Source organism: Ceratotherium simum, chromosome 39, assembly GCF_057802395.1.
Source record: "Ceratotherium simum simum isolate JZ-2026a chromosome 39, ASM5780239v1, whole genome shotgun sequence".
Lineage (NCBI taxonomy): Eukaryota > Metazoa > Chordata > Mammalia > Perissodactyla > Rhinocerotidae > Ceratotherium > Ceratotherium simum.
This window is the reverse complement of record NC_141938.1, coordinates 12,365,744-12,392,813: the sequence shown is the minus strand read 5'-3', so window position 1 is coordinate 12,392,813 and position 27,070 is coordinate 12,365,744. Positions and strand designations below refer to the sequence as shown.

At 48.0% G+C, this 27,070-nt stretch overlaps 1 protein-coding gene across 2 annotated transcripts in view; it reads left to right on the top strand.

Annotated features, from left to right (window-relative positions):
- Positions 1 to 27,070, top strand: part of SAFB (scaffold attachment factor B) — a 39,689-nt gene that overhangs the window by 9,929 nt on the left and 2,690 nt on the right. For both annotated transcript variants that reach the window (XM_087425664.1, XM_087425663.1), the window contains exons 3-17: positions 2,543 to 2,607; positions 2,689 to 2,899; positions 5,681 to 5,739; positions 8,772 to 8,799; positions 9,738 to 10,248; positions 10,670 to 10,719; positions 11,560 to 11,654; positions 13,452 to 13,601; positions 13,676 to 13,758; positions 14,100 to 14,239; positions 14,406 to 14,494; positions 16,201 to 16,307; positions 23,971 to 24,261; positions 25,398 to 25,535; positions 25,747 to 25,789. In XM_087425664.1, coding sequence (XP_087281790.1) covers positions 2,543 to 2,607; positions 2,689 to 2,899; positions 5,681 to 5,739; positions 8,772 to 8,799; positions 9,738 to 10,248; positions 10,670 to 10,719; positions 11,560 to 11,654; positions 13,452 to 13,601; positions 13,676 to 13,758; positions 14,100 to 14,239; positions 14,406 to 14,494; positions 16,201 to 16,307; positions 23,971 to 24,261; positions 25,398 to 25,535; positions 25,747 to 25,789 — 2,060 coding nt within the window. The remainder of the gene's footprint in view (positions 1 to 2,542; positions 2,608 to 2,688; positions 2,900 to 5,680; positions 5,740 to 8,771; positions 8,800 to 9,737; positions 10,249 to 10,669; positions 10,720 to 11,559; positions 11,655 to 13,451; positions 13,602 to 13,675; positions 13,759 to 14,099; positions 14,240 to 14,405; positions 14,495 to 16,200; positions 16,308 to 23,970; positions 24,262 to 25,397; positions 25,536 to 25,746; positions 25,790 to 27,070) is intronic.

The window sequence follows — 27,070 nt, the reverse complement described above, 5'->3', positions numbered from 1 at the left end:
CTTGAAACAACACTTAGTAGGCCTAAGAAATTGACCTTCACATGGGAAAAAGGCCTTGTGGGAAGTGAGTTATCCTGAGGTGTGTAGCTGAGTACAGGTGGCTGATGAGCGGCCCTTTCTGTGTCCCCCGATTAGGAGCCGTAGGAACAGCTTTACTGCACCACGCTCTGCTTTTGAGACCTGGTCTCCACACCATACTGACATAGTCCATACACGGGATTGTAGTCTTCACACTGGAAGTAGGCAGTCACTGTGATCTTAGCAAGACTGCTCTTGAGACCTGAAATTTCATTTTTGCCATGCCTAATAATTTCCATTTTGGCTTCAGCTCTGTCGTTCTTATCATCATTGACATTTTTCTGTTTTCTACTCGTTTTATCATTAGTGTAAACAATAAGACAAATGACCACAGATAGACTGCTGCTGGGATGAAGGTGCCAACACGCATGCCCGCTGTGAACTGTTGGCCCCAGCACAGACTGTGACTGTTATAAAATAATCTAATAGTAAGGACGATTAAGAGATTGGGTGGGGCAAGTTAAGGGAAATGGTTTCCTCAGTTTTCAAAGCGCAGAGTTGTCTAAAAAGGTGAAATGCGAGCCTAAAGATGTGTCCAGGCTCTTGATGTTCGTTTTTGTCCTAGCCTTAAATTACTGACCTCTTGAAAAACCCCCTGAAGTTAAGCCATTCCTTCCAGTTCACTTTAGTTTCCTTTTCTTCCAGTTAATCTCAATACTTTATATTTTTAAAAATATTACAATGCCACATAATTAAAACTGGAACAAGAATAACAGGTCAGTGGAAGAGAATAGAAACATTAACTAGTCCCAGGCATACAAAAGAATCTAATGATGGGTAGGGCCAACATTTCACATCAGTGGGGGGAGAAAAGATTAGTAAATGGTGTTGGGAAATCAGTGTCCAAATGGGACAACCATTTGGAAAATAGTCTCAGCAGAAAACTGAAAAGAGTTAAATTTTAAAATGAAAACCGAACAAGAACTAAATATAGGAGAATATTTATATAGTTTTAGTGTGGAGAAGGGCTTTTAAGTGAACGTAAAAACCATTTACACCTAGGGGCCGGCCCGGTGGCACTGTTGTCAGGCCATGCTGTGGCAGCATCCCATATGAAGTAGAGGAAGATGGGCAGAGATGTTAGCCCAGGGCCAGTCTTCCTCGGCAAAAAAAGAGGAGGATTGGCATGAATGTTAGCTCAGGGCTGATCTTCCTCACACACACACACACAAAAAAACCATTTACACATAAAAACCCAATAATGGCCTTGGCTACTTGAAAGTGAAATTTACCCGAAACCCATAAATTAAGAGGTTGGTGAAGGACTGGGAGAAAATATGCATTGTATATATGACGTGCAAATATAAAATGAGAAATCAAACAGAAGTCGTTTTGTGTGTGCAAACTTAACTTTTTTGTGAACTTAACCAGTGTGCCACCAGGCTGACCCAGAACAGAAGTTTTTAAATGGAGAAAAGATATAAATGAGAAATTTTTATTACAAAACTACAAATGGTGAACAACAAAAAATTCAGCCTAAGCTGTAATCAGATAAATTTCAGTTAAAACAAGTATTCCTCTTTTGCCTAGCACATTGGCAAGGGTAAAGAAAAATAGCTGATTTTAACAAAGATTCAGAAAGATTGGCACTTCTGTTCACTGTTGATGGAACTGTATGAATTGGAACAACCTTTCTCTGGGGTATCGTGATCATATGTGGGGGCTTGTTTTCTTTTTAATAAAAGCCTTGAAAATATACATACTCTTTGTCTTGGGGATGCTATTTCTAGAAATTTGTCCTAAAACGATAATTGCCTGTGTGCAAAAAAAAAATTACCAAGATATTCATCTTTATGAGCATTTCCTTAAATTTCCAGCCATAATTAAATCAGTGATTTTTTTTTCCATATAATGCTATTAATGTGGAAAATTGTTAACTATAGTAAGTGAAAAGATTCTAGGATGATGGTACAGTGCCATTTTTATAAGCATAGCGTATGTGTATATATAGCAAAATAGGGGAGGATATCTAGATGTAAATAGATCATAACATGAGGCTGACTCTCGGTGGTAGTTACAAATGGCTTTTATTTTCTCTTTGCTCCTTTATGTTTTGCTTTATGTGATTGTTTCTGTGCGAGAACATGCTCCATGTTTGTTAACTAAAAAGCAGGACATTTGTATGAGATAGTCTTCTCCCCACAGCCAAAGCCACTTGACACAAAGGCCAGGCCTTAGAAAACAGGTCTGGTCTGCCTCAATCTTACTGAGAACTCATTTGCAGTTTCTCATGCTTCCACAGCCGCTTGATAAGAGCAGAGCCTCTTCTGCGTGGGCTTGGGGGGGTCGGGCTGCTTTGTCCAGGGGGGCCTCACCATTCCTGGATTAGTGTCCCTAGACTGGGAGGTACCTTGGGTGTTTTAGGTGTCCACTTCTGTAGTGCTGAGGGCCTATATAAGTAAAAGTTATTCCTTCTGGAAAATGCATATCATTGCTCTCATGCTGTAAACGATTCTCGCTTCAGGGCGTAAACCAGAGGAAGAGGGTGTGGAAGATAACGGGCTGGAGGAAAATTCTGGGGACGGACAGGTATGTGCAGCCTAGTCAGTGAGTCTACTTGGTGGATGGACCAGTGGCAGTACATGATGGTTGTCTCTTGTTTTGTCACAGGAGGATGTTGAAACCAGTCTGGAGAACTTGCAGGACATCGACATGATGGATATCAGTGTGTTGGATGAAGCCGAAATCGATAATGGAAGCGTCGCAGATTGTGTGGAAGACGACGATGCTGATAATCTCCCGGAGTCCCTGTCTGATAGCAGAGAGCTGGTCGAGGGAGAGATGAAAGAGCTTCCTGAGCAGCTTCAAGAACATGCTGTAGGTAACTCGGCAGTGTCTCGAGAAGATACCCTGAGTATATCAATTCCTCCAATGTAACAGATGCTGAGTTTGACATTTGGAATTAAGTTCTTCTTTTAAAGCCATTTCAGTAGCATAATGGCTATTCTGTTCACATGTAAAATTCAGACAGTTCTGAAAACACTTTGCTTTGTTGAAAAGTGGCGTCTCGTGAGGGACACGAGTGTATGCTGCCATTTGCATAATGCAGCATTAAACGTTTCCGGGACACTATTCAAGGCCTTCCTGTTACTGGAGGTTGGTCTGTGGGGTTAGGGCTGGAATGCCTTGAAAGTACCGAAATAGAAAGAGGTTGAAAGTTGGTCTTTCCCTGTTCAGAAGCGATTGGGACATTTCCAGTAGTCAGCCTTTAGTAATACTAAGCTTTGACATTGTTTCAGATATTAGAAACAAATCAATATAATACAATTGTAATGGGTGCTCCTCACTGAACTCTGTCTGCCGGGCATCAGGCATTATGTCTTTTAATCCTTTTAACAACGGTATGACATGTAGATGCTGTTATGCCCATTTTCCAGTTGAGGAAATTGGGGAGTAAAGAGGTAAAATATCTCCAGGCAACACACAGCTTGTAAGAGAATGAGTTAAGAGCAGGCTAATTGGGCCCAGCCCCATGGCGTAGCAGTTAAGTGGGCACACACCAACACACCGCTTGTGAAGCCATGCTGTGGCGGCGTCCCATATAAAGTGGAGGAAGATGGACACGGATGTTAGCCCAGGGCCAGTCTTCCTCACCAAAAAAAAAAAAAAAAAAAAAAACCAGGCTAATCCCGAGGCCTTGAACTTAACTGATACACCACACTGTCTCTGTGCCGTTAATTTACTAGATGATTTTATTTCTTCGAGAATGAATGTTTGTCGGGTAGACAGAAAAGGCAGTGAAGATGAGCAGTGTGGGGCGTCTCTATGGGGTCCCCGTGTGCTGGGCTGAGAGACGCCTGTGTTCATGGTGGTTCTCGGCGCTCTTGGAGTGAGCGTCTCGCGAGGAGTCTCCGGGGAGGAGGCCGTGTTCTCTCCCAGCCACCCTGCTTCTGCCGTGCCGCAGAGTGTTTTTGCATTTTCTCTGGGAGCTGACTGAGTATCCTTAGAGGTAGCAGAACGTCATCTTTGAATGGGAGGGTTGCTTTTGAGAAATAACTGAGAGTCATTTTGATACAAATAGGGTAGGTGATTATTTTAGTTTTTGATGAGTCTCATTCATTGGCATCTAAAAAGTTGTATGAAAAACACGGAGCCGTGACTGGAAGTACACACTTTGCTTATTGGCTGCTTTTTCTTAAGGGTTTTTTCCCCCTCTGATTAGAAAATAATAAATACCTAACAAAAACCTGGAAACATCCTAAATATTTATCAATAATGGTTAGATAACTATGGTTTAATAGAAACAGTGTTGTGTAAGAGTTAAGTGTACTGACTAGAGGTCTGCCAGTTAACTTGCTGTGTGACCTTGGGCAAGTTACTTAACCTCTCGGGGCCTCATTTGCAAAAATAGTGGATTTGGGGAGGATTAAATAGATGAATATTCATCACTAGTTTAGAGCAAAAGATGTATTGGAACACAGCCACACCATCTTGTGACAGTTGTCTGTGGCTGACCTCTCGCTACAACAGCAGAGTAGAGTGGTCGTGACAGAGACCATCTGGCCTGCGAGGCCTAAAAGAGTCCCTCTCTGGCCCCTGACTCTGGCTTAGAGCAGGGCCTAGCGTATCGCAGGCACCAGAGGCTTGCTGCTGCTGTTGCTGTGCAGTCTGTTATTCCTGCTGTATGACCGGCTCAGCGAACCGAGCAGATCCCTAGGAAGCACAGCCGTCTCCAGAGGGAGGGGAACACAGAGACTGTGCTACCACTGCTGTGGACGGAGAGGGAGGTGGGCTCTGACACGTGCATGTGCGCCTGCGCTTCCGTGAGCGTGCACGGACTATCTGGCACTGGTTGATCAGGGGAGGAAGGAGGGCTGGATTCCTATCAAGTAACAGTAATAATGCATGCTCAGCGTAACATAGTTGAAAAATGCTCCCCCCCCAATACACTGATATTCAGGGCTTTACAGCAAACAGTCAAAATTCTTTCAGGTCATACAACGATGTTCTGAATCCCTTTTCTGTTGGGCAGGGCCCAGCTCTTAGAATGGAAGCACAACACACCAGTAGTTGTTGCCCTGCAGAGGGACGTAGATGGCTCCCCTGAGCTTCCAGGCCTGTGCTCCTGTCCCCACACTCCCATCTGCAGGTCAGCAATGCTGGGAGCAGGCTTCTCAGAAATGCCCTTCCAGCCAGGGCGGCAGCGGGCAGGGGGCAGGGGTCCCCGCATCAGCAGCATCCAGGCTTTGGGCAGAGATTGTGGCCAAGACAGTGGAAGAATGCGCTCGGTAGCGTGTTCTAGACAGTGTTCTGAGAACAGTGGTCCCCACACCCGGTGCTGATCAGATAGGCTGCGTACTACCCACTTTTAGTCTCCTGACTGTTTAACGTAGACTTTTTTTCTTTGTTTTGACTTGCATTTTAAAACCCACAGTGACCATTTTAGTGGGTTTCCTAGTCTGTCTGCAAGTATACGTCTACGTACAACATTTCTTTCAGTCAAGATGGAATCACACTAGGATGCTGTTTTGATTCCTGTACTGTTTAGAATTTTCTCATAAATGATTTTTTCATGGCTGTTACTTTTCATTGTACAGAAGTACCATTATATTACCTTCTTGTTGGTGTAATAAACTGTGTTCTCCATTTATTTTATAGGTAGAGGACAAAGAAACTATAAACAATTTAGATACTTCATCGTCTGACTTCACTATATTGCAGGTAAATTGTTGTGTGTCTCAATATTTTAGTCAAAGGGTAGCCTGCAGTATCTGGACACCTCTTCAGACCTGTACAGCACTCCCCCGAGAGTCGGTGCAGGTTTGTTGACTTCAGCATCCTCTTCTGGAAGGATTTTTGCTGTCCATCTCTCGCCAGATGTGCCATGCCTGTTGGCTCACCTGCAGCTGAGAGGAGGGCAGATTTGGGGAAGTTCTTGCTAATTCAATTACTGTGGGGGAAGCATCCTGTCTGATCCATTCTGGATGGCATCCTCTGCAGAGAGACTATTAGATGAGACAGCAGGGGGAGGGGGCACCCACAAGAGAGCTTAATGGGGCACAGATGAGGGTGCAGGGAGGCGGGGCGGGCAGAGCACTGACAGCACAGCTGGGAGGGGGTTCTCGGGGGTTCTGGCCCTGCCTTTGGGAAGTTTTTCTCACAGAGAATGCACAGATTTATTTTGATGACGGTCTGATCTTGGCTGTTTCATTACCATCTGTGTGGATGTTAAATCTTAGATGAGAACAAATGAGATGTGGACTAACTTTCAGGTATGAGCTGCATAAATATGGTCTCGAGTTTCCTTTTAATTCTTCTGCCAGCCTACATAGATGTAAGCTGTTGGAATAGACTAACCTGGGTAGCTGTCTCCTTTTCAATGGAAAGTTTTGTGAGGAAATGAAAATACAGTCAGCTCATGCCAGCCCTTGTGTTTTAAGTAATGTCGCCTGTGCTGCTTAATTACAAATGACGTCTCAGAGGAGAGCTCCATTTGCTTCTGCCAGGCAGGGGCCAGGTTGATGATTGGCAAGCCAGAGCTGCAGCCCTGAGGAGCATGGAAACCTTAAGAAAACTCAGTGAAACTCAGCTCACCTTTAGGGCTGAGGTCTCTCTCCACCTGTGAAGAGACACAAACCATTCCTGAGTCAGAAAGAAAAGGAGGGGCCTGGCCCGGTGGCGCAGCGGTTAAGTGCACGTGCCTCGGCCTGGGCTTCGCAGGGTCAGATCGCGGGCACGCACGGACACACACCGCCCGTTAAGCCATGCTGTGGCGGCGTCCCATATAAAGTAGAGGACGATGGGCACGGATGTTAGCCCAGGGCCAGTCTTCCTCGAGGAAAAAGGGAGAATTGGCATCGGATGTTAGCTCAGGGCTAGTCCTCCTCACAAAAAAAAAGAAAGAAAGGAGGAGGCGAGTCTTGTCATTTTCTCTGGTGTCTTTCTAGGTCAAAGACTCAGATGTTAAAATGGAAAATACAGATCCCCTCCCAGAGACAAATAGGAATATATTTGTTTCTAGAGAAAGTTAAGGAGAGACTTGTTCTGCCTAGAATGATCCTTAGCTTCAGTGATAGAGTCTTAATTTCCAGCTTGGGGCACGTTACATGGAAATAAAAAGGTTACGAGCGAATGAAGCTGCGAGGAAAGTGAGTGATTTCCTGGGGTTTCCAGCAAGGCAGGTCAGTTCCCAGTGGAAGGTCACGTCATTCACATCCATTTAATGGGTGTAATTCAAGCACCCGTGGTGTGTCAGGCGTGGATGCAGAGATGTGTGAGAAGAAAGGACGGTCTCCGTCCTCGCACAGCTCATCCTCCCCACGTGAATTACACACGTAAAGACACTGCTGGGGGGGTGCCTGGGCTGGTGCACAGACTCCTTGTCGTACAGCCTTGGCTCAGATCTTGGCTCTGCTGTGTGTCCTTGAGCGAGTTAGTCAGCCACTCTGTGCCAGTCTCCTAATCTGCAAAGGATGATACTAATAGTACTAACCTGCTAGGGCTGTGTGATGATTAATTTATCTATGTAAGGTGCTTAAGTTTGTGCCTAGAACCTAGTCAGTGCTCATCCGTGTGGGCTAGAATTCCAGAATAATGTACCTCGTGCAGAGGTAATGTGGGGGCCAGGGACCACATATTGAGAAAGGCCCTTCCTTAGTGGGGTAGCCGCTGAGGCTTTAGGAGAAGCCTTTCTACAAGGAAATGGGCCGTGACCTAAGTACTGAGAGGTGTGTAGGACTTGGTCAGAGTGGGGGCAGGGTCCAGATGGGCCTGTCGGGGAGGGAGGGGGCATGGGGGCCATCGCTGAAGGCTTCAGGCCACAGAGGGACACGTGCTCGCCATGGTAGCAAAGTGCATCGTGGCGATGGCGGAGCACAGCCAGACGCTACGAGAGGCGAGCAGTAGCAGCGGTCTGAGCTGGCAGGACTTCCCGGGAAGGGTCTGAGGGACGTGTGGGAGTGAGAGCTGGCCCTGTGGGGACGTGGATGGGAAGAGGTCGAGGAGGAGGTGTGTGTAATCCAGGAGAGCACTCAGGTGGGCGAGGATGGGGCGACTGCAAAATAAGAACAGGGGTCAAACCGCCTGTGCCCGTGTCCCCTGGTCTTTTGAATTTTCAGAAACTAATGGCAGGGCCGGCCCCGTGGCTTGGTGGTTAAGTGAGCGCGCTCCACTGCTGGCGACCCGGGTTCGGATCCCGGGCTCACACCGACGCGCTGCTTCTCCGGCCATGCTGAGGCCGCGTCCCACATACAGCAACTAGAAGGATGTGCAGCTATGACACACAGCTATCTACTGGGGCTTTGGGGGGAAAAAGTAAATAAATAAAATCTTTAAAAAAAAAAAAAAAAAAAGAAACTAATGGTACATTAGTTAAGGGATGAAATGATGGTCTGATATGAGTATAAAAGTGAAAACACTGCTCTGCTTGCATGGAAGACTTCAATCTAGAGGGACAGGCAAGCATGTGATCAGTTCATCACCATGAAAAGTGATGGCATTGCTGGCCACTGGGAAACGCAGCGAAACAGGCACCCGAGGGGGCAGGCCCCTGGAGAGTAGCCTGGAGTGTGGGGCTGGGGGCCAGATGAATGGGGTGGGGTGCCAGCTGTGTGGGCTCCTTCTCCAAGCGGGCAGTTCCCCACCTGCTGCATTTGTGAGTTTCCTATTCTGTGTTTTAAAAATTCCCTCTTTAGTGTTAATAAACCGTAGGTTTGATCCATCTGGCACAGTCTTATTTATGCTTTTTGTTGCAGGAAATTGAAGCGCCATCCTTGGAGCCAGGTACTGTTAAATGAACAACTTACCAGCGGGGGTTTGGAACCATGCTAGTTTTCCACCTTTTCTAATTGGAATTCTTTAATTTTAAAAAGTTGCCTTACTGTAGCATACATTGTTCTAAAGGTTTACGATCCAGAACATACCAGGATCATAGAGATTGGAAACCCAGCCATATCACCAGATCTGTGAACGTGGCTAATTCTCATTTTGCAAAATGTATCGGTGAGATGAGACTATCTCATGCCTTTTTAGATGTGAACCGCACTTAAACGTACGTGGAACGAGTTTGCATGCCTCTCGAGAGCTAAGGCCTCGGCACCCCACACAACAGATCTTGTGATATTGGGCAGTACCTTAACTTGGTGGTTTTAATTCAGGCAGTGCAGGGAGTGCTAGGGAGATACGTTTAAAACATTGAGACATAACTGGATTCCAGAAGAGGAAAGAGTTTCTTCATGAGAATTCCAAACAAATCATATTCACTGTCTGGACTGCAAATATCTCAGAGCACCGAAGGAAGAGATTCTGGTTGTCATGTTGGACTGTTCTGTTAAAAGAAATGCAAAGAAATGTGGAAATTGAGCTGTTCAGTGAATGGTGATACGTTCAGTTAAGCAACTTGGACTTTGGAAGCTAAATTTGGAAGAGTCATTTATACACGGCAACAGAATGAAGACTGTCAAGAATCAGCCAGAAGGTTTTGGGGGTTAACTCTCTGGGATGCTTTTCTCTTCCGTGTAGCATAGCGCTTACTCTAGCAGTCGGTCGGAGCGCAGGTAGTGTAACCAGTGTGAGTGTGTGTACCCGCGGGTTTTCCAATCTCTGTGTAGCTAGCAGTTCTCTGCGTGTTAGTGTGGCAGCCGTGCCCGTTCCGCATTTGTGATTGCTTTATTTCCCTGGTAATTAAACCTTGTGCCATTCTATTCCTGTTAAATCCGTAGAAAATGAGAAAATACTCGACATTTTGGGGGAAACTTGTAAATCTGAGCCAGTAAAAGAAGAAGGTTCCGAGCTGGAGCAGCCATTTGCACAGGAAACAAGTAGCGTGGGGCCAGACAGAAAGCTTGCGGAGGAAGAGGACCTTTTTGGCAGCGGCCACCCGGAGGAGGGTGCTTTAGATGTGGCCAGCGAGGCACCGGCACAAGCTCAGGCGCGCAGGGCAGACACCCTGTTAGCGGTAGTGAAAAGGGAGCCCGTGGAGCAGACAGGCGCTGGCGAGAGGACGGACTGTGAGCCTGTAGGGCTAGAGGAGCCAGTTGAGCAGAGTAGTAAAGCCCCAGAGCCCACGGAAGCCCGTAGCGCGGAGGCCGCGGAGGCGCCCCCGGAAGCCTCGAGCCCAGAGCCCAGAGATAGCAAAGAAGACGTGAAGAAGTTTGCTTTTGAAGCTTGTAATGAAGTCCCTCCGGCTCCTAAAGAGTCCTCAGCCAGTGAGGGCGCTGATCAGAAAATGAGGTTTGTTTTTTCTCAGTTTTAGACCAGACGCTATCTCCTTTCATTGGTCGTTTAATGACACACATAAGCTGTTTTTCTGCAATTGGCCAGCCAGACTGATGAAATTGTAGTTTATCTCTAAAGAATGTTTTATTTCTCTTTGTTTATTTTAAGCTGATTACATAATCTTTTTTCTTTTCTCAACCTATCATGGTTGTTTTCTTTAATTCTTCCTAATTATCTTTAGCCCAGCAGAATTAATTAACTCCTGTGGGTCTGAAATCTTATGGTTAGGTCAGATTTCCAATACCAGTTTGTCGGGGTATCATTTTTTCAGAACTAAATTTCGGGTAGGTATGCAACCTCAGCACGTCTTTTATAATTTTGAGTTTGTTTCCTCTCTGCTGCTTCCTTCTGGAGTGACATTCTCTTTTGTCTCTAGTTCTGTTGAAGATGACTCGGATACGAAGAAGCTTTCCAAAGAGGAAAAGGGTAGGTCACTGCGGTGACACCAGTCCCTTGGGGCGTGTTTGGCTTTGGCAGCAGTGGGGTGTTAGATTCTAGTTCATCCCATACCACGTTTCTCACCCACATTTGCCCGTGAGCTTTGATCAACCTTTCTCCAGTCCTCTGCTAGTCACCGTGGGTCCTGGGGTGTAGGGAGCAAGCCAGTCCCTCAGAGTTCACGCCTTGGTATGATGCGGACACTGCTTTGGCTGGAGCCCGTGAGCCCAGCGACCCTGCCTGACCCTCTTATTGCAGATTCTTTAGCCTCAGTGACACTTGCAAATGGAAAAAAGGCTTCTGGCTTCGGATATTTTGGGCTTGGCGTTTCACGTTTATCAGTACCTTAACCCTTTATTCAGATCACTAACTGAGAAGAAATTATGCTGGTCCGGATTCCTTCCTAATCAGGAAGGAATATTCTTTCCTAATCAGGAAAGAATAAAGATCAAGGATTGGTACAAAAGTCTATGCTACAAAAGAAAGAGAAGCAGCCGAAATGGTTTTACAGCGACATCAGCCATTTGATGTTCAGAATCCTTTGTGCTGGCTGTGCAGCCATTTGGTGACCTTCTCAGGGAGCCTCCCGTGGTCCTGACAGCTGCTGCCTCACCATTGTAGTGGCATCGCAGGCGGTCCTGTGGGCCTCACGTCTAGCTCCTGCGGTCGTGTGGGGACAGTGGGCCAGGCCCCCATGCGCAGCTGGCTGTGGGTGCTGCTGACATCTGGGGAGAAGAGGGGAAGCGTCTGGTTTGGAATGGCTTTAATATATAAGACTAGGGATCTTCTGGGTGTCGTGTTTTTGATGAGAACTTTCTTTTGAAATAGGTCGTAGCAGTTGTGGTAGAAATTTCTGGGTGAGTGGACTTTCTTCTACCACCAGAGCTACAGATTTGAAGAATCTCTTCAGCAAATACGGGAAGGTAAGACAAGGGGTTTTCTGGAGAAGGAGACGTTTTTAAGCCAATGTGGTACAGCCTTTACATGCAGATTATTGCCCCCCCTCAGTGAGTACTTTGCCACCGCGCCGTTCTTTGAGCCCACATTTGCTCGTGGCCTGTGGAGTGTCTGCGCCTCCACAGGTGGAGGTGAGAGACCTGTGGAAGCTCCCAGAGCCCACGTCTGCTTTGTATTTCTCCCCCTTCTGCAGCCCCCAAGGCACCTCTTTGATTTTATAGGGTCTCCTGAATCCGTTTCTATGGGTTCAGGACGTAGAGCCAGGGAGGGCTTCGGGGCGTGTAGGAAAGGGCGGGGCCGGGAGGCGCCCTTGTGTGAGACAGTGGTGATTACGGAAGACCGCTGGTGAGGCTGTGCATAGGGGTTCCCAGCAGGCCTCTGGAGTCAGACCATGGGGCAGCTACGGGTCCAGGCTCCGCTGCTCACAATCCTGTGACCAAGGGCGTGTCACCTCCCCTGTCTGAACCTCGTCTCTCCACCTGGGGACCTCAGAGTTGCCGCCTCCTTAGGATGGCATGTGTGGCTCTGTCACTGTTGGCACCCCACCCCGGGGACCTCAGCTCGCCTGCCTTCACCCACAGCTGGGGCCGCTCTGGCCGCCTCTCCTCTGCAGCCCCTGCCTCCCCCCCGACTCCCTCCCTCCCAGTGCCCGCTGCAGTTCCGTTTGTTAGGGCACCTGTGTCGGCTTTCCTCCCTTTTCTGTCTCACTCCCCCTTCCTCCCTTTGCCTCCTGGACTCGCCTCCCAAGTAGATTCCTGCACCCCGGGCTCCTCGTCAGAGCCGGCTTTTGGGGCAAGCCAGAGTGAGACTCAGCACAGGCCCCTGTTCAGAGTGGGGGTTCAGTAAGTCACAGCACAGAAAACCAGCAGTGTTTACCTTGGTTATTGATGTCCAAGGACAAGCAAGAGGAAAACTAGATATGACACGGTTATAGACACAACGGATGACTCCCGGGTCCTCAGTTCAGTCATACAAGGCGGGCCCGTTTCCAGATTCTGCTGCGCCTCAGAGCGCGTGGCTGCTCTCAGCATGGAAATGTCACCCTGGAGCCTGCCGTGTGTTGGGTGCATTGCAGGCTTCCTGTGGGTTGAGGGGGGGACCCGACCACTCCGGAACCTTCCTTTGGGTCTCAGACCCTGTGTGGCACATTGAGGGTCACCACTGGCTCCTGTGGGACCCCTGAGCAGTGGTGCCTTCAGCTCACTTGAGTTGGGAGGATTAAGAAGCACATAAGGGCTGTGCCTGTAGCGCCTGAAACGTCTCGCTGGATGATGATGATGTTAGTAGGGGGAGGAGTTCTGCCTTCCAGAGCGCTCTTGACAGACCTGTTCTTAGGTTGAGCTTTGGCTGTAGACGTGTCTCCCTATTTTACCGGCCCTGCGGCGTGCCTGTGTATGCAGAACCATTTCTCCACAAATCTCATACTAAAGGAAAGCTGGCGGGACTCAGCTTCCCGTGTCACTCTCCTCTCTAGTCCACAGTGCCGTCCTGGGCCCCTAGGGAGAAAACCAGATGTGGAGGAGGGCCTGGGAGCGGAAGCCACAGACAATAGCCTTGTCCTCCACAGTCCTTGTCTCCCACTTGTCGGGCACCTGGTGATGGGGTTTCCCATGGGTCCTCGTCCCAGGGAGGAGGGCACCAGCACCAGGGGTGGGTCAGAGGCAAGCAGCGTGAGCTGTAATGCCCTGTGCATTTTGAGCAGCGGGCGTCAGGGTCCGCGTCGGGGCTTCGTGTCTGAGGCATACTGTGTGCTTTCCTTCGAGGTGGTGGGCGCCAAGGTTGTGACAAATGCCCGGAGTCCTGGAGCTCGCTGCTACGGCTTTGTCACCATGTCCACAGCAGAAGAGGCCACAAAATGCATTAACCACCTGCACAAGACAGAGCTCCATGGGAAGATGATCTCGGTGGAGAAGGTGAGGGCCGTCTTTTGCCCGGGGTGCACCCGGTGTAGGAAATGGGGTAATACTCCTCTCCATGTCTCCTTCAGGCGAAAAACGAGCCTGCTGGGAAGAAAACCTCCGAGAAGAGAGACGGCGAGGGGAAGAAGGAGAAGTCCAGCAACAGTGACAGGTACTGCTCTTCTCTGAGGGCACTGTGGCCCAGGTGACCCTTGGCTTTGTTTCCCATCCTGCAAGTTTTCCACACATCAGGAGGACTGCGAGGCCCTCAGCCCCTTTATGTTTTGACTTTTGTCAGAGGATTTCTCCAGCAGTAGTTCCTCACTCCAGGTCCTCTTCCCGGGGTGCTTGGGAAAAGCAGGGTGGGGCTCCTTGTTCTTGGTCGTCCTGTTGCTACCAGCCAGTGGCCAGCTGCCACCGCCACGTTGTGCTCAGGGCAAGGGTCCGGTCGTGGTGGTGTTTCCCTAAGTGTCTGATGTCACACACTCATGTGTCCTGGGGTGTTATTTGTAGATCTGCAAACTTGAAGAGGGAAGATAAAGCCGACAGAAAAGACGATGCTAAAAAGGGTGAAGATGGAAGCGGAGAAAAGAGTAAAGATCAAGAAGATCAGAAACCCGGCCCCTCGGAGCGTGCTCGGACCACAAAATCAGGTAGCCCCCCAGTGGGTCTGGGGGTGTCACCTTGTCTTCTCTTCCTGACTGCTGTGGGTAGTCGGCAACACAAACTAAAGATCTCTTTTCCATGGCGTTGAGTATTTCTTTCCCGTTGGGGTGTTTCATGTTTCTGACCGTATTACCCTCACTCCTCCTCCTGCAGGAAGTCGGGGAACCGAGCGGACAGTGGTGATGGATAAATCTAAGGGCGTGCCGGTCATCAGTGTCAAAACCTCGGGGTCCAAAGAGAGGGTGAGTGTGCCTTTTCTAGCAGGGTATTCAGTAGCTTTCTCATCTGACGTTTCTTTCATTTCTATTTCTGTGTGTTTTAGAGAATTCTTGGGCTTAATTTGAGAACAGTTGTGTGCCTTTTCAAAATGTAGACATCTTGGACTTTACACTATTGAGAGAATTTAGAAGCTTTCCTTGCTGCCCTGAAAGTGTCAGCAGCTCTCCACCGTGCATTCCTGGACCCCTGTGTGACCCACCAGCCTTTCCAGCCTTTCTAAGCCTGGTCTCCACCTCGGCTCCGTCCCGTACTCTGTCTCCGTGCAGACGCTCCCCAGAACACAGAATCATAAAGTACCTGTCTCAGTCTGCCTGCTGTTAGGGTTGTGCGCATCTGTCAGTGTTCATACATTCAACTTTTGACAGCCTTACGACTTTGATAGATGTGGGTCCAGGTCCCCAAGACCACCCACACTCAGCGATTCACTAGCAGGACCATGGACTCAGCCTGTAGTTGTAGTCACAGCTGAGCCTGGCACCAGTGATGCAGACACGGCCACCTCATGGGGGGAAGACGCAGGCGGGGTCTGGAGGGAACATGTGTGGGCTCCTTTGTGTTCTCTCCCTCCCACGAGGGCTCACACAGCGGTGAAAATGCACAGGCGATGCTTCTGCCCAGGGAAGCCCATGAGAGCCTCGGTGCCCAAGGTTTCTCCTGGGGGCTGGTCACGTTGGCACCCTCTGCCAGGCGAGGACCAAAATTCCCGACTCCCAGAAGGAAAGCAGGTGTTTAGCGTCAACTGTAGTTTGCATGGTCTGGGCACAGTGAACCATCCTTACTAGTTCACTGTCCACTGGGGACCCTGAGGTCCAGGTTCCAGGCACCAGCCTCAGGCCTGCCGTGTTAACCCTGCTGTGTGGATGACAAACCGCTGAAGCTATGGAATGCGGGGATCAGTTGGAAGCCAACATTTCAGTTATGGAAGCTTTCAGTCTGCTTGTGTTTGTGCAAGTATTTTAATATACTGTGACCTTTTACCCTTATTTTATAAAAGAAGATTGGAAAATCACAAAATGAAAGTGTGATTCCAAGGCTAAAACAGATAGATCTCATAAAAATAATAGTCACACAGAGGCCGGCCCGGTGGGGTAGCGGTTGAGCTCGCGTGCTCCACTTTGACCCCCAGGGGTCGCAGGTTTGGATCCCAGGCGCGGACCTGTGCCCCACTTATCAAGCCGTGCTGTGGTGGGCGTCCCACATATAAAGTGGAGGAGGATGGGCGCAGATGTTAGCTTCCTCACAAAAAAAACTAATAATAGTCACATAAATCAGGAATCCTCAGACATACCAGAGGTGGCCTTGGTTGGGCACTCACTGCATGTTTAATTATGAAGGAAAAGAACAAGATTTATTTTGGATGCAAAAGACAAAGTATAAAAATATTTTTTGATTCTATGAAAAGTTTTTGGGGGAAAGTACTTAGTTCTCTTGTGACCCTATGGAAGTACTCAGTAGACTGATCACGTTGTAGCATTAAATGGTGGTGAAGATCTGTGACTTTGCATTGTAAGTAGAACACAGAGTCTCTTAGGGGTCTGCATTACCTGACGGCTTCATTACACGTCACTCTGCGTTTCCAGTCTTCACCTTGGGTGCTGGGACCTGGGCACACATGCTTCTTCCTGTTGTCACTTCTCCCTTAACCTCTTAACGTTCCTTGGTGAACCAGGTGTCCAAGAGCCAGGATCGCAAGTCGGCCAGCAGAGAGAAGCGGTCCGTTGTGTCCTTCGATAAAGTGAAAGAGCCACGGAAGTCAAGAGACTCGGAGTCCCGCAGGTGAGTCGGGGTCCGGGGGTGTTCGCTGGTTTGCGTGCTGCCTGGGCGGGCTGTGACCGGTTCCTGGGAGGATGTTTCACCAGCCCCTGTCCAGGGAGTGTCGCTTTAACCCTATTGCCCTCTTGGCTCTCAGTTCACAGATTTGCTGTGCTCTGACTCGTATCCTGTGGTTTTTTCAAATGATTTTCTCATGCAAATAGGCCCCTCTCTTCCTGAAGATTCTGGAAGATAACAGCAGAGAGATGGCATGCCTTTCTGCTGCAGTAGTGCTAGTTAACAGACATACCAGATTTGCTCCGGAAGCTGTGGAAAGGGAAAAATAGTGGGACACACCCAGTGAGAGAGTGGAGAGAGGGCCTCTTCCTTAAGTCAGCCAAGAGAAATGTCTTTGTAAGTTCTAGAACGAAACACAGATGGAATTGGTCACCTTGAGTGACAGTTCATCTTTCCTATCAAGAAATAATTTTAAACTATAGTTTGAAAAATAAGAACCATTTGTAAAAGCCTGGCAGGGTAAGAGTGAGAAGGGGCAGAGCGCCATTTTTTGCAATGCCCCGTACAGAGCTTTCTGCCTACCAGGGAAGGCAGCAGGGAAAGGAGAGGGCAGTTTTGGTGAAGTAATTGGCAGATAGATCAGCGGAACTGACTCGTGCCTGTGGGAATTTAACGTGATAAAAACGACGTTTCTCACTAGTGACAAAAGGATGGACTCTCCCCAGAATGGCTTCAGGCCATTTGGCTGTTCCTTTGGACAGGCCTTTGGGTCTCCAGCTCACTCACATCACTGACCAAACAGTCAACACAAACTGATGAGGGAACAGGGACATAAAACTCAAATTGTCCACGTAATGTGAAAGTAAATATATTGGGCCGGCCCTGTGGCTTGGTGGTTAAGTGCGCGCGCTGCGATGCTGGCAGCCCGGGTTCGGATCCCGGGTGCGCATTGAGGCACCACTTCTCTGTCCATCCTGGGGCCGAGTCCCACATACAGCAACTAGAATGGTGTGCAGCTATGACATACAACTATCTACTGGGGCTTTGGGGGCAAAAAATAAAATAAATAAAATCTTTAAAAAAAAAAAAAAAAAAGAAAGTAAATATATTTATGAATATGAGCTTAGGAAGGCCTGAAAAGTCATGAAAGAGAATTAGGGGAAATCACAATTTAACTTCTGTACAACAGACGACGATAGAGAAGTCAAAACATGCAACAGATGAGAATAAAGGTGATTGAAATCAATGTAATAAGGAAAGAATAACCCAACAGGGAAACGGGCAGAAGACAGGTCACAGAAGGGGCAATACTCATGGCCGTGAAACGTATGGAAAGTCGTTGAGCCTCACCAGGGTTCAGGGAGATGCAGGTGGACACAGCAGTGAGAGCAGTGTTCCCTCCATCAATTAGTTTATTTGATTCACCGTCTGAACTACAGTGTAGGAGACGGTGTTTGGTGGTGAGCGTGCCCGTGGGCGCGGCAGCTACAGGGAGGTTCCACAGTAGAGGTGCCTGCAGCCTCGTGTCCCAGACCCAGAAATGCCACTTTTCCAGACCTGCCCTGGAGGAGCCTGTGCGCCAGGAAATGGAGGCATGGGGGTCTGTTTTGGGGGTTGGGAACAACCAAAAGGTCCCCTGTGGGTGCTGGTTGTATAAACCGCAGCCTCTCCACTCCATGGGCTCCTTCCTAAGAGTGTGCTGGAGAGCTGTAGACATAGGGATGGGGAGGGTATGGGACATGCTGCATGAACTGAGCAAGCTGCAGCCATTTTTGTCCAAAACACAGACAAAACAAGGCGAGGTTATACATTTCTGCTCGTACAAATGTGTGTCTATAAATGCATAGCGGGGGGTGGAAAGGAGATGACCTGGCAGCTGTCTCCTCTGTTAGGTCCACCAAGACTGGGAGGAGAGCGATCAGTGTCACTCTCAAAAGAAGAGCGGTCAGTGCCCTGAGTCGGGTGGCGGGGCCCTGTGTGGCGTGGCTGACACTGCACCCTCAGCTGCTGCAGGTCCTTGCTCGCTGTTACACTCAACTGAATTTATAAACGTCATCAAAAGGTTGCGATTCTAGTGGACTAGCCCCATTTCACGTGACTAATTGAAGCTCCTGGTTTAGGGAGCAAAGATTCTAATTCAGACTTATTCCCAATGAGAAATAGGTTGTTTCTTTCTTTCTTTCTTTCTTTTTTTTTTTTAATTTCTGGGCTTTCAGTTCTGTTCCGTTGGTCAGTGTGTCTGTTTTTGTGCCAGTACCATGTTGTTTTGATTACTAGAGCTTTGTAGTATATTTTGAAGTCAGGGATTGTGATGCCTCCAGCTTTGTTCTTTCTTCTCAGGATTGCTTTAGCTATTCGAGGTGCTTTGTTGCCCCATATGAATGTTAGTATTCTTTGTTCTATTTCCGTGAAGAATGTCCTTGGGCTTCTGATGGGGATTGCATTGAATCTGTAGATTGCTTTAGACAATATGGACATTTTAACTGTTTGTTCTTCTAATCCATGAGCATGGGATATCTTTCCATTTCTTTTATGTCATCATCGATTTCTTTCAATAATGTCTTACAGTTTTCATTGTATAGGTCTTTCACCTCCTTGGTTAAATTTATTCCTAGGTATTTTATTCCTTTTCTTACGATTGTAAATGGGAGTGTATTCTTGAGTTCTCTTACAGGTAGTTCGTTATTAGAGTATAGAAATGCAACTGAGCATAAGTTGGTTTTGTACCCTGCAACTTTGCTGTAGTTGTTGATTATTTTAATAGTTTTCCAATGGATTCTTTAGAGTTTTCTATATATAAAATCATGTCATCTGCAAACAGCAAGAGTTTCACTCCTTTGTTGCCTATTTTTATTCCTTTTATTCCTTTTTCTTGTCTAATTGCTCTGGCCAGAACCTCCAGTACCGTGTTGAATGAGAGTGGCGAGAGTGGGCACCCTTGTCTTGTTCCTGTTTCAGAGGAATGGCTTTCAGTTTTTCCCTGTAGAGTATGATGTTGGCTGTGGGTTTGTCATATAGGGCCTTTATTATGTTGAGGTACTTTCCTTCTATACCCATTTTATTCAGAGTTTTTATCATAAATGGATGTTGGATCTTATCAACTGCTTTCTCTGCATCTATTGTTTTTATTCCTCGTTTTGTTAATGTGGTGTATCACATTGATTTGTGGATGTTGAACCATCCTTGTGTCCCTGGTATAAATCCCACTTGATCATGGTGTATGGTCCTTTTAATGTATTGCTGTATTTGGTTTGCCAGTATTTTGTTGAGGATTTTTGCATCTGTGTTCATCAGCAATATTGGCCTGTAATTTTCCTTCTTTGTATTCTTGTTGTCTGGCTTTGGTATCAGGGTGATGTTGGCCTCATAGAATGTGTTAGGAAGTGTTCCATCTTCTTCAGTTTTTTTGGAATAGTTTGAGAAGGATAGGTATTAAGTCTTTGAATGTTTGGTAAAATTCTCCAGAGAAGGCTTCTGGTCCTGGACTCTTATTTTTTGGGAGGTTTTTGATTACTGTTTCAATTTCTCTACTTGTGATTGCTCTAGTCAGATTCTGTTTCTTCTTGATTCAGTTTTGAGAGGTTGTAGGAGTCTTAAGAATTTATCCATTTCTTCTAGATTGTCCAATTTGTTGGCATATAGTTTTCCATAGTATTCTCTTTTAAGATTTTATTTATTTTATTTTTTTTTTTCCCCCCAAAGCCCCAGTGGGTAGTTGTATGTCATAGCTGCACATCCTTCTAGTTGCTGTATGTGGGACTCGGCCTCAGGATGAACGGAGAAGTGGTGCCTCGATGCGCACCCGGGATCCGAACCCGGGCCACCAGCATCGCAGCGCGCGCACTTAACCACCAAGCCACAGGGCCGGCCCATAGTATTCTCTTTTAATCCTTTGTATTTCTGTGGTGTCCGTTGTAATTTCTCCTCTTTCATTTCTAATTTTGTTTATCTGAGCCCTCTCTTTTCTTCTTAGTGAGTCTGGCTAAGGGTTTGTCAATGTTGTTTATCTTCTCAAAGAATCAGCTCTTTGTCTCATTGCTCCTTTCTACTGTTTTTTTTTTTGGTTTCAATTTCATTTATTTCTGCTCTCATTTTTATTATTTCCTTCCTTCTGCTGACTTTGGGCTTTATTCTTTTTCTGATTCTGTTAGGTGTAGTTAAAGGTTGCTTATTGGAGATTTTTCTTGTTTGTTGAGGTGGGCCTGCATTGCTATGAGTTTCCCTCTCAGGACCGCTTTTGCTGCATCCCATATGAGTTGGTGTGGTGTATATTCATTTTAATTTGTCTCCAGGTATTTTTTGATTTCTCCTTTAATTTTATCAGTGACCCATTGGTTGTTCAGTAGCATGTTCTTTAGTCTCCACATATTTCTGACTTTCCCAGTTTTTTCTTGTAGTTGATTTCTAGTTTCATAGCATTATGGTCAGAAAAGATGCCTGCTATGATTTCAATCTTCTTCAATTTATTGAGATTTGCCTTGTTTCTCAACATATGGTCTATCCTTGAGAATGTTCCAGGCGTGCTTGAGAAGAATGTGTAATCTGCTGTGTTTGGATGGAGTGCTCTGTATATATCTGTTCAATCCATCTCATCAAGTTTTTTGTTTAAGACCATTATTTCCTTATTGACTTTCTGTCTGGATGATCTATGCATTGATGAGAGTGGGGTGTTAAGGTCCCCTACTATTATTGTGTTGTTGTGGAATCTCCTTTTAGGTTTGTTAATAGTTGCTTTATGTACCTTGGTGCTCCTCTGTTAGGTGCATATATATTTATAAGTGATATGTCTTCTTGGTGGAGTGTCCCTTTTATCATTATATATTGCCCCTGTTGTTCTCTCATTACCTGTTTTATCTTGAAGTCTACTTTGTCTGATATAAACGTGGCAACACCTGCTTTCTTTTGTTTGCCATTAGCTTGTAGTATCGTCTTCCATCCCTTCACTCTGAGCCTGTGTTTGTCTTTAGAGCTGAGATGTGTTTCTTGGAGACAGCGTATTGTTGGGTCTTGTTTTTTTAATCCATCCCTCCACTCTGTCCTTTGATTGGAGAATTCAGTCCATTTACATTTAGAGTGATTATTGATCCATGAGGGCTTGATGTTGCTCTTTTTTCACTCATTTTCTGGTTCTTTTGCACTTCCTTTGTTTCTTGTCCCGTGTGTCTCAGACTACCAGTTCAGTTCAGTAGTTCTGTATGGTGGTTTTCTTAGTTTTCTCTGTATTTATCATGTTTATCTGTTCTGATTATTTGTTTAGTGGTTACCATGAGGTTTGTATAAAAAATCTTGTAGATGAGATAGTCCATTTTTTGATGGCCTCTTATTTCCTTAGACTAAGTCGATTCCATCGCTTTCCTCTTCCCCTTCCAAGTTATTATTGTCACAACTTATTCCATCTTGTGTTGTGAGTTTGTGTTTAAAGTGATGAGGTTATATGTGTTTTTGGTGTTTTCTTTCCCTTAATCTTTGATGTTACAATTGTTTGCTAACCTATTCTGATAGAGAGCTGCAATTTTTCTGATTTTGTCTACCTGTTTTTCTTCTTGCTCAAAGCTTTGTATCCCCTTTTTCTTTTTTTTCAGGCGTGAGCGCCTTCTTGAGCATGTCTTGTAGTGGGATTCTTGTGTCAATGAACTCTTGTAGCTTTTGTTTATCTGGGATAGTTATTATTTCTCCATCACAACTGAAGGATATTTTCGCTGGATAGAGTATTCTTGGCTGTAAGTTTTTGTCTTGCAGAATTTTGAGTATATCGTTCCACTCTCTCCTAGCCTGTAAAGTTTCTGTCGAGAAATCAGCTGAGAGCCTGATGGGAATTCCTTCGTACGTTATTTTTTTTGTCTTGCCTTAAGATTTTTTCTTTATCTTTGATTTTTGCCAGCTTTACTACTGTATGCCTTGGAGAGGGTCTTCTCATGTTGGTATATTTAGGAGATCTATTGACTTCATTTACTGGTATTTCCAGCTCCTTCCCCAGGTTTGGGAAGTTCTTAGCTGTTATTTCTTTGAACAAGTTCTCTGCTCCTTTTTCCCTCCCTTCTTCCTCTGAAATACCTGTAATCCTTATGTTGCATTTCCTAGTTGAATCAGATATTTCAGAGAATTTCTTCATTTCTTTTTAGTCTTAGTTTTCTCTCCTCCTTCATCTGGGGTATTTCTGCATTCCTATCCTGAATATCGCTAATTCTTCTCTCCATATTGTCAGCTCTGTTCTTTAAAGAGTCCAGATTTTTCTTTATCCCTTCCATTGTGTTTTTCATCTCCAACATTTCTGATTGGTTTTTCTTTATAGTTTCAATCTCTTTTGTGAAGAAGCTCCTGATTTCATTGAGTTGTCTATCTGTATTTTCTTGTAATTTGTTGAGCTTTTTCATGATAGCTATTTTGAATTGTCTGTCATTTAGGTTATAAATTTCTGTGCCTTCAAGATTGGTTTCTGGGCGCTGGTCATTTCCTTCTGGTCTAGAGATTTAATATATTTTTGCACACTGCTTGAGGGCGTGGGCTTATTTTTCCTCATTCTGAAAATATCTGGGTGCAACTTGCACCTGCCGCCACTGGGTGGGGGTCAAGAGCTGTGTATTCTGAGCCCACTGTGATCCATGGGCACTCTGGCTGACCAGCTGTGCTGGTGCTCTGGGTGGGTGGGGGCGGTTTCTTTCACCTGCCCGATCCTGGGGTGCTAGCTTAATGAAGGCACCCCCACAACAGTTCAGTCCCCTCCGTGTGGGAATTTCCCACAGGCTGTGAGAGAACTTGGAGAGGGACAGTTTTCCCGCAGAGGGCTGCCCCTCCCCGCTCTCTCTCAGAGAGCCGCATGGTCCTGGCCCCAGAGTCGCTATCGTTGGGGAAGGAGAGAAGTTCTCCTTCCTCCATCCACTTCCTCCCGGGGTACCAGCACCTCCACCTTCAGATGTAGAGGCTGCATGGGTCTCTCAGATGTCTTTTGTGTTGTGTGAATGTCCTCTGTTTGTACATGAATGTCCTTTTTGTTGTATCTTAGGGGGGAGGGTCTAAGGGGAGAGTTCACTGTGCTGTGATGCCAGCGTCAACGACTGTGGCTTTTTCTTTGTTTTGTTTTCTGAGGAAGATTTGCCCTGAGCTAACATCCATGCCAGTCTTCCTTCATTTTTTAGTATGTGGGCCGCCAGCACTGCATGGCCACTACCAGGGCAGTGTAGGTCCATGCCCAGGAACCGAACACGGGCTGCTGAAGTGGAGCCACTGAATTCACCACTAGGCCACCAGGGCTGGCCCTGTTTCTTATTTTTAATGGACTGTTTCATGGAATCAGATGTTGAACTCGAAAGATCTCAGTTCACATCCTAGCTAACCAGACACACACACCCACACACACCCACCCACACACACCCACACACCCACCCTACGCCAGCCTTTGCACTTTGCTTCCTGGCTGGTCAAGGACTGAGCTGGGGGCAGAGCCCGTGCTGGCGTTTCTGGGCCCCTGCTGCAGTTCACACAGTCAGTGGGCTCTGCCCGTGTCGTCCTGCAGATCAAGGCACAGCCCTGGGTCCTGTGTTGCAGCCTGGCTCTGGGGGCTGGTCTGCTCTCCCAGGGTGGGAACCGTTGCTCTGGGTCCGTAAGCTGGGCGATGATGCCGCCAGCACCGCGGCCTGCGGGCCCTGCAGCTGCTGCTCTTGGCCCGCAGGGTGCGCGAGCGCAGTGAGCGGGAGCAGCGCTTGCAGGCGCAGTGGGAGCGGGAGGAGCGCGAGCGGCTGGAGATTGCCCGAGAGAGGCTGGCTTTCCACCGGCACCGCCTGGAGCGGGAGCGCATGGAGCGGGAGCGGCTGGAGCGCGAGCGCATGCACGTGGAGCAGGAGCGCCGGCGCGAGCAGGAGCGCATCCACCGCGAGCGCGAGGAGCTGCGGCGCCAGCAGGAGCTGCGCTACGAGCAGGAGCGGCGGCCGGCTGTGCGGAGGCCCTACGATGTGGACGGCCGGTAAGCTGAGCGGCTCCTAGCCGCTGCCCCTAGGTGGGCCGGGGCATTTAGAATGGTTCTGTGGTTCCCAAAATCATGTCATCCTGAGACTTTTATTGAAAAGGAAGCACAAGTACTTGCTACAGCCTGATTCAGTGTCCTGCACTACATCAGGGGTCCTGAGATGGGTTGAGGTGGGTGGAGAAGTGGTTCAATCAAGTGGTGCTTCTTAAATGATCACGTTCAAGTCCCAGCACACAGCCCTGAGGAGGGAGTTCAGACACCCAGAGCAGCATGTGACGCCTGAGTGACGGGTGGGCAGCCAGAGACCAAGAAGTGCCTCCTGCGGGGCCCCTTCCAGGCTTTGTAGTCATGGCAGTATTTGCTGTTGCTTATTCCGATAATAAGGTTAATTTTGATTCCCCGGACACGCCGACCTGACGTATGAACACTGCAGTGCTGACACCAGTGAAAACCAGGCCTGCACTGAGAGCTCGCTGTCCAGAGTCGGCTGGTAATCCCAGCCCTGATCCTGGCAGAGCCTTCCACATGCATTCCAACTTGAGGGCAAAGTGAGGTTTTTTTTTTTGTTTTTTTTTTTTTAGTGAGGAGATCAGCCCTGTGCTAACATCTGCCAATCCTCCTCTTTTTTTGCTGAGGAAGACTGGCCCTGGGTAACATCCATGCCTCATCTTCCTCCACTTTTTATATGGGGCTGCCACAGCATGGCTTGCCAAGCGGTCATCAGTGCGCGCCCGGGATCCAAACTGGCAAACCCCAGGCCGCCGCAGTGGAGTGCACACACTTAACTGCTTGCGCCACCAGGCCGGCCCCCGCGAGTTTTGTCTTTTATCTTCTCTCTACTGTGTGGGTTAAAGAGGACCCCGTGCATTATACATTGAGACTTCTGTAGAGGGCCTTGCGCTGTTTTAGGACTTTTCACACCTTTGTACAAAATAGCGAAACTACATTTCAGGTGCTTCTGCAAGTCCCCCCACTGGGCGCCTGCTGGGTCCAGTCACTGTCGGGGTGGAGGAGACGGAAGGGCACTGAACAGAGCTTGGGGGAGCAGGGGCAGTGTGAGGGCCCCATTCACCAGCCCCAACACAGGTGGTGCATCTGGGGGGACTCGCACTCAGCCCTTTCTCCCCTTCCAGGCGAGACGACGCCTATTGGCCGGAAGCCAAGCGGGCCGCCCTGGATGAGCGCTACCATTCTGACTTCAACCGCCAGGACCGCTTCCATGACTTTGACCACAGGGACCGGGGCCGCTACCCCGACCACTCAGTCGACAGGTCAGCCAGGCCCCACTTGGCCTGCCCACCTCGTGCGACTTTTCTTTGTCCTGGGTCACTCTTAATGACAAGGAACTAGGGTTGGCCTTCGAGGCTCTGCAAGCCCACCTGAACCATCAGAGTGTGTGGGCTCAGTGTGGGAAATGGTTTCATTTAGGGGTCTGACTGGCCTATCCTTCCTCTCATGGTTTCATTTCGATTGGTTTTTCAGGAGAGAAGGTTCGAGGTCCATGATGGGAGAAAGAGAAGGACAGGTAAGTCAGAAGCTATACATGTAGCCACGGTTTTTCCCGTAGAATCGATTCTCTTCCTTCTTCGTGCCCTCCTCCTGCTCCCGTCTGAGCTAGAGGCGGATGTGTCACAGGAGACGTGCAGCCCCTTCACTGTTGGTGGGATGACGCTTTGAATGGTTTGTCCTTCGTCTTGGCTGGAGACCCAAACAGGTGTCCAGAGCCTTCTTTGGATTTGGCCGTGAGGTCCCGTGTGCCTTAGTGACTAAATACACGGTACTAAAGGGCTAGAGAGCCTTGGGCAGTCTGGTGGCTCTGTTGGATAGGGCCTCGTGACCCACACGTGGACCCGAGGCTTCCGTGTTGGGGGTGCCAGTGCACCTGGAGTAGGCCGTGAGCTGCGGGCGCTGGGTCAGCCGCCCGCTGGGCCTTGGAGAGCAGTTCAGTCTCTGGTCCCCGCTCGTTGTCTATGCAGGACGGACGTGTTAGAAAATCTTCTCCCAAGAGCAGTGGGTTTCCTTGAAAGATGGGGGGATGAGGCAGGTTGCTGGCCAGTGAGTCGTTCCTGTCCCTAACTCCAGCATAGACTTCTCAGTCCCGTGTTCCGCCCTGAGTTCCTAAGAGCGTGGCTGGGGGTGGCAGAGCTCCTGGGCTGTCTCGAGGGGGTCCTTTGCCGCCCCAGGAGTGATTCCGTAATCCTCAAGTGATTCTGTGTCTCCACTCCTGGAGGTCAATCTTACACACACCTAGACCTAGTCTTGCGGGTTTTCTTTGGTGGAGAAGTTGAGCACAGTGCTTAAATGTGCAGGCTCCGGAATCGGCCGGGGTCACATCCTGCAGCCCCCATTGCTGCCCACAGAGCCTGTTTCTCCCGCTGTGCAATGAGGGTGATTATCCTAACTGCATAGGGCGCTTGAGGATTAAATGAGCCGATAGACGTGTCTACAGAAAGCATGGGCCCCGTTCCTCACACGCAGCCATTCCTCATTGCCAGCTGGTCTTCCTGTGACTTAGACAGTGCTCTCCTGAGACTGGGTGGGTGGGTTCTTTCTGACCTCCACAGTCACACAGACGACACCGGGGCTGCCCCGACTGGCAGATGCTGACATCTGAAATAAAGGGGAAACGTGACAGCGCTCGGGGGCCTTGTTGAACGTTATGTGGGGGGTGGGTTGGAGGGAAGAACATTGGTTAAATTTTAAAGTGCTGGGGAGAGATGGAAATGGGCTTTAATTTACTAGGGTTTGCTCAGTTGAACTTCCCTGCTTTGAATTAAATGCTCCTCGGCCGAGTTTTGTGTCCTCA